Source organism: Castanea sativa, chromosome 11 (assembly GCF_040712315.1).
Source record: "Castanea sativa cultivar Marrone di Chiusa Pesio chromosome 11, ASM4071231v1".
Taxonomy (NCBI): domain Eukaryota; kingdom Viridiplantae; phylum Streptophyta; class Magnoliopsida; order Fagales; family Fagaceae; genus Castanea; species Castanea sativa.
In genome coordinates this window covers 43,732,298-43,739,747 of record NC_134023.1, presented here as the reverse complement: position 1 = coordinate 43,739,747, position 7,450 = coordinate 43,732,298, and the positions used below count along the sequence as shown (strand labels likewise).

General features: G+C 34.0%; 1 protein-coding gene across 1 annotated transcript; it reads left to right on the top strand.

Moving 5' to 3' along the window:
- LOC142614836 (mRNA cap guanine-N(7) methyltransferase 2) lies at positions 1-5,367 on the top strand. Its single transcript, XM_075787476.1, has 9 exons — positions 1-351; positions 2,373-2,444; positions 2,579-2,688; positions 3,548-3,670; positions 3,755-3,847; positions 4,207-4,275; positions 4,458-4,546; positions 4,664-4,761; positions 5,037-5,367. Exons 1-9 carry the CDS (start codon positions 61-63, stop codon positions 5,175-5,177), a joined length of 1,086 nt encoding a protein of 361 aa, XP_075643591.1. The 5' UTR covers positions 1-60; the 3' UTR covers positions 5,178-5,367.
- Positions 5,368-7,450: the final 2,083 nt, after the last annotated feature.

The following is a 7,450-nucleotide window of genomic DNA, read 5'->3' as shown; positions in this document are numbered from 1 at the left end:
AATGCAATTGCAAACTATACTTATTCCAGTTCCTCCGCCAGTGAGCTGACAAACTCAGGGATGAGTTCCCAAGTAGTGGGGCTCCCAAATCGGAGCGAGTCGAGTCAGCAAAAGCTGTACGAGTTCGCAAAAATGGCGCTGATAAAGATATTCGCGCACCCATATGCGACTCTTTGTGACTTGTATTGCTGTGGAGGAGGAGGATTTGGCCTCGACAACGATGCCCAAATTGGTCACTACATCGGAATCGATGTATCTTCGACTGGAATAGCCCAATTAAGAGAAGCCTGGGAGAGCCTGATTCAGAAGAAGCCTTACCCTTCTGAATTCTTTCACTTTGATCCTTGCTTGGTCTGTCTTCTTCTTCTTCTTCTTCTCTCTTTCTCTTTCTCTTTTGCTATTTAGTTTTGGTTATTGGGTTTTAGTGTTTGTTGTTGGCTTTGCGAAGCTTATTTATTCTTATAAAGTCAGTGTTTTGCATAGTGGGAGCTTTGTTTATTGAGTATACAACTTCTGGGTCTGTTCAAGTTTGGATTTTGGCTTGTGGGTTTTGGAGGATAATGTGACTAAGATGATCAGATATCTTGTTGTGACAAGTTTTGTACTTTATTGTATTTCATGAAATGGAACAACATAGGCTAACAAGGGTCACAGGTGGTTTTTTCTTTTTTGTAAACTGACCAGTTTTGATATAGATACTAATGTATGATTCATAAACTTTGTTGTCTTCAGTCTGCTATCTGTGCTTCAGTTCAATTTAGTTTTCTGGTTTCCTGTATATAATAACTCGCATTCATGTTGAACACCAAAGCGCATTTCTATGCCTATGATTCACATGGCTTAAAAGCTGATTTGTCAACGTCAAATTATCGATCACCAGATTTAAAATTAAATGTTGTATGTGATTCTAGTCCCTCAATGCAGGTGCCTTGACTATACTTCTCAAATTTTGATCCAGGTGGGTGTCTAGTTATCTTGATAGGTGTTGTTATGCATTAGGAATTTTGTACCTAATCGGCAGAACCTACCAATATTTTAGTTTGTGCCCCGCCGATTTCTGTGTTACTTCCTGGTTGGGGGTTGTTGAAGCGTTTTGGGGCCATTGAAGAACATTTACATGTAGTACATGTTTTTAGTAAGCAATTCGAAGTAGATCTTTAAGGTAAAAAGGTTGACCTTAAAACTTACTCACTCCAGCTTTTGAGTGCTTTTGTACATACGTAAAAGGCTTAAGACAATTATTTCGGTGACAGGGTTCTGTCACAAGACTTGGGATAATGATCCTCGTACCTTGGAAATAGTTACTTTTTGGATTTCAGCTGTCAGCCTATGTGCAATTTATGCTGTGCCATTTGCTAGCTAAAATTATAGTAATGATTATACGCTTAATCCACCAGTTGGGCTATACCACTCTAGTGGTTCTGAGTGGTCTCAGGTTCGATCTTGCTTGGGTGCATGAGTTGCTTTAAACCCCCCCCCCCCCCCCTCCCCCAAAGTAAATATTATCCACTTAATCTACTAATATAATTAAATGATGATAATACAAATTGTTCATTTTGCTACTCTTGAGAGTGTAATTTAAAAAAATAAATAAATAAAAAAAGGAGGGTGGGGGGGTTACTTTCAAGTTTGCCTCTAGAATAATGGTAGTGAGTGAGACATCTTCTGGTACCTTAATTGTCACTATGCAAAGATTTTAAATAGGTGTACCACATGATGATTTCAGAAATATGAATGCAGTTAAGGTGGCCTTGCAATTGCCTAGGAGATTAACTAATGAGCTTAACCCATTGCATAGGTTGAAGTCATTTTGACAATGTTGAACCTCATTTTTTAAAGGACTTTCCATCTGCTCCAGAAGCCTTTATTCATTGCTTTTAAAGGGGTTCAGAATCATTTCTTTTTTTGCCTCCTTTTCTACATGTCCTGAAAACTCTTGTCACATTTGATTTAAAAATACCCTCTGACTTTGGTCTTAATTGGGATCTTGCAGTTTGTGACAAGTTTCTGTATTATTTAGTGACTTATGCTTTACTTAATTCAACCTCATATGGGGATAAAAGATCCTTTTTTCTAAGAATTTTTTATAGTTTCTTCTTAAGTGGTCATTTGTTTTTGATAGGTAATAAGAATAATATTAATCAAGATGAAGAAAAATATAGAATGAAAATACAAGGTGTTCATGATGGTGAACACAAGAAAAAACAACAAACAACAACAAAGAAAATAGAACTTAAAGTTGTCTTTGTCGCATTGGATCCATCAATAATTTGTATAAAATGTCATTATATATATATATTGGAGCAAAAGTTACTTCCAGATAGTCTTTGTTTTACATTTTCCTCCTTCTCTGACAGTGTATGCCTTGATAGGAAAATATGGAGACGCATTTAAAGGATAAGACCAATCAGGCCGATATAGTATGCTGCTTGCAGCATTTACAGGTTTCATATATGTTTTCCCCTCTCTCTTGTGCACACACACATGCTTGCACACGCACACACATACACGCACAAACAGTCCTGTATCTCCCTCCAGAGTATCAGGTCCCAAATCTGAAAAGCATTTCTACTTGCAGTTATGCTTTGAAACCGAGGAGAGAGCAAGGAAACTTCTACAAAATGTGTCATGTTTGCTGAAACCGGGGGGTTATTTTTTCGGTATTACTCCTGACTCATCTACAATATGGTATGAAATAGTGATTGTTAAGACCTATTGTTTATGGAGTTGCTTAGTTGATTGCATTGGATTTACTTTGTATACTTGTTTTGTTTGTATATATTTAAAGAAATCAGTTCAAAAATTTGAGCTAATTAGTGCTTTCAGTACTTGACTGCAATTTGGTGATTTAATTAATTGTTGATCCATATTAGTGGCTTTTCTTGGTACTAAAACTAAGATAACAGGGCCCTCACCCATATGCTGCTCTCCATCTCTCTCAGTTGATTTGGTAGACTTTTATCCTTTTGCCCTGCTTGATCTAATAGAAAGATCTTGCATTGTGATCAGATTCTAAATTCTTTAGATTACTCAGGGTTATAATTCACCTTCCACCATCAAGTATTAATATTTGTTCATGGTTCTTTGTCCCTGCTAATTTCCATAGGGCCAAGGTTGATGCTTTAACAAAAACATGGAGAACTTAAGTTGATTTCAGTTTCCCTTGAGCCAGAGTCATGTTAAATTTGAATTAAAAAGTCATTTTAGATTACAAATGGTTGTGCCTCCTTATTATTTAACAAATCAGGTATAGAGATAGTGTTAAGGTCAAGCAACTTAAGTCTAAGAATGTCAACCATATACTTCTTTGAATGAAAACAAAACTTTCTTTGCAGTTGTTAAGAGCATCTCTGTCTGGGTGTTAATTCCATCATTAATGTTGTTTGTTTTTTCCAGCTCTCTTCTAGCTTTCAGCCCAGGTTTCAATGATATTTTCTTCTATTCGTGACATTGCTTGATTTTTTATCTTTGTGATCAATGCTGCATGAGATCTTTCTTCTTAGAAAAGGAGTGCTATACTATAGATATTAACATTTTGGCCATTCAGGGCAAAGTACCAAAAGAATGTTGAAGCATACCACAACAAAGGCAGCAGCATGAAGCCAAACATTGTTCCCAATTGCATTCGATCAGAAAGCTACATGATCACGTTTGAAGTTGAGGAAGAAAAGTATGTATGAATTTTCAATAAGAAGCGTGTTTCCTTGTTCTATATTTTCATTCTAATTCAATTGAATAAACTGTATATTTCCAGGTTCCCATTATTTGGAAAGAAATATCAGCTGAAATTTGCTAGTGATCCATCTGCTGAAACCCATTGCCTGGTTCATTTCCCAAGTTTCATCAGGTTCATTTATATACTATCTTATATTTTGGTTCTAGACTTTGGTCAATCCTATAAACTGCCATAAATCCATCCTGCCTCCAAAGTGACTGCAGATTAGTGAGAATTGAAGTTTTTAACTGCAGTTGGAATAGAAATGATAATGTTTAAAATTGCAGAGTGCTAATTATGGCTCACACTAGATTGCCAACGTATCACACTATGTTTTTGGTTCAATGACCTCAAGTTTAGTTCTTTTGTTTGGCATTCTCATATTTCTTTGGGTTGGTAGTACTGGAATGGTTTTATAGTTTTAAAGTGCTCTCTAGCTTAGACGCTGACTTTGAAATGTTGTAACAATTAACTTCTCTAATATGACTCAGGTTGGCAAGGGAAGCTGGTCTTGAGTATGTCGAGATTCAAAACTTAACTGAATTTTATGATGATAACAGGTTTGTGAATCTTCTTTAATGCCTTAACAAAGTTCTGAAATGAATTAATTATTAAAATCTTAGAAGTCCAAACAATCCCCGGTGCTCTGCTTTTGATTTTATGTAATGTATTTGCTTGTGATTAACATTGTTTGATTTAGTGAGGCTGATTATTCATTCTCCATATTTGGTGTTGCCGAAAGAGCCCAATTTGCAGGCATGATAACGAATTCTGTTCCAAACCTTGTTGATCCCAGAGGGAGACTTCTTCCTCGATCTTATGATGTGTTAGGTGATTCATTTACATTTCATTGCCTACTTCAAAGCCTATTCTTTCTACCATTTATCAGTTGCAACTTGCCCAGTTCAGCAGTTTACTAATAGGTTCTTTGGCGTTTTCCTTTCACAGGTCTTTACACCACATTTATATTTCAAAAACCAGACCCGGATATTGCTCCCCCAATAGTGACCCCTATATTGCAGGACACAAGTTACACTCATGATGAGGCAAGTATTTCTGACATTAGCAAACACGATAATAAGAGCATCATCTATAAGGCACAATCAATTATAAGGCGATAATAACTTTTTTAAAGTAAGAAGCAAATGTTGAGGTTACTTCAATCTGATTGTGGTGATGGACTCCTAATGCTTCTTTCCATGGTGGTCCCTCTTTATAGCTTTTTCTCTTCTCAAAAAGAAATGATCATTTTCTCTACTTGACCCGCATAATATTCTCTATTTTCTTTAGTAGTTCATTTACTTTTCTCTTGATGTTATAGAGAGATTGGCCAGCGCCTGGCTGGAGAGATGATGAAAAAGATGGACATACAGAGCCACCTCTTGTACTCCCCAAGATTAACGACCAGAAAGGGATTCTGGGTCCAGGCCCTGCGGATTTACGTTTTCCTGAGGCACTATGACCGGGTTGGAAACAAGCAAGAGGAATGCGGATGGCAAAGGGAAGAACCAGATACAGTGTTGCAATTGCAAACTAATTTTGTGCATGTAGACTGTAGTTGTAATGAATGTGGATATTGGAGTGATCCATTTCATTTCGTAGGCTTCATTTAGTTCTTTCTTTCTTTTTTGGCCCCGGGAGGGGGGAGGAGGGATGTTTATCATTTACTTTAAGGACATGTTTGGTAGACTATAATAGCTGTTGTAATATAATAGTTATTCCTTTTGTTTAGTTTTTTTTTTAGTTTGGTTATATTTTTATTACAAGGAATAGTCATTCCTTATGAATAGCTATTCTTCAAAATGAGGAATAACTATTTCTCTTTAAAAGATTGTATTAGCTATTCCTTAGTAAATGCAATAATTTCAAAACTTAATATATTTTCAAATAAACAAACTTTCCATATACATATAACAATTATAAAAATAAAAAATCATAAAAAATAACATGTCTCTCTTAAATTTAAAAAATAACAAATTTTAAGGAGATATAATTGTATGAGTAAGATATTTCCTAAAATAAATATTAAGTTTCATTCTAATATTATAACTAAACTAATAAATAGGTTTAGTTATTATATTACAACACACTTTATTACTAATAATAAAGATTACAATTCTTGTAGTAATCATCATTTAATGTACCAAATGTACATTAACATATTTACTTTGATGCCAATAAACTCTATTCTTTTCTTGAACATTTTAAGCTTGTAGATATCAGGTGGAACTATAAAACTTCGCCGTTTCCCATGCCCATTTTGAAATTGCATTTTTTCAAAGTACAGTTTTTCAAAACTTTTTTTTTTTTTTTTAGGTATAAACTTTTTCTAGCTGTCCATTTTCAAAGAGCTAATTATAGTTATATATTAAAAAATTGAAGTAAAAAAAAAATATTTGAGTTTTATATGTGGGGACACTTTTTAGCTTCTGTCCAAGCAAGTGTTGCACTTGTACTTGGTTTTGGCTTTTTTAACTGATGGTACACTACTTCCTTCAGCTCATGCTTATAAGGCAGAAAGTGGGGAAGTATTTCTTCAATGTGGGATTCATGAAAAAAGCCAAAACCAAGTACAAGTGCAACACTTGCTTGGACAGAAGCTAAAAAGTGTCCCCACACTATATATATATATATATATATATATATATATATATATATATATATATATATATATATTTATATATATCGCTCTATTTGTTTCACTAGAAAACTTTCAGTAAAGATAGTTTTTAGCATTTTTCAGTATTTGGTAGCAAAAAAAAAAACGGGTCAACAGAAAGCAATCTTTAGTTAACGGAAAACCCTAATAAAAATAAGGCATATTTTTTATAGGTTGCTTTCCAAAATTTTTTTTTTTGAAAACAATCTCTCTCACTCATTGCATCTCCTATAAATGTTATATTCTTTTGTAGCCATGGAAAACATAATTTTTTGGTGTCTTCTCTCTCTCACGGTAAGCTCTCTCACTTTTTCTCTCTTCTCTTTGCTTTTTCTCTAATCATATATTCTTTGCTTTGAATTTCAAGCTTAATTTTTTTTTACTCTAAGAAATTTTCGGTTTGATGAATTCCAGGTAGAAATTACTATTTTTTTTAAAATTAAAAATAAATACTTTATTGATGCAAAGGAAAACATATACAGAGTAAGACATGCCAACACTATGCATGTTACAGTACCAAACCAACCATGGAAACTTCAAAAAAATTATAAAAAGAACAATGACTTTCTATAACACAAAAACATGCTTATCCTTTAAACGTAGACGAAACTCGCTGATATGCTTTCAGAACTGTATTGGCTCCTTCTAGAATAATCTATGGCTGTGTTTGAATATTCTTAAAATAAACTTTGTTTCTTGCATTCCATAATAACCAGGACAGAATTGCCCATTGCTCCAATTCCTTCTTCCAGGCAAAAGTTATGTCTTTTCGCACATAAAAGTGCAAAAAAAAAAATAAATAAATAAAGAAAAAAAGAATAGAATGAATGAATGAAGTAAAAGAAAAAAATTTAAACATAGTGCGCACTATGACCAAATAGAATAACATCCAAAATGTAGAAGTTTTATTCTGAAGTCATCTTCATCTTCTGAACCTTCACGTTTTCTTTGTGAAAATTTGAGTGAATATGAAGGATTTCAACCTTGGTAGGGGCTTATTATTTGTTCAAATTTTTGTTATAGAATTTTAGTTGAAGTAGAATTTTCAAGCTCTTAAAACATATATCTAATAGAGT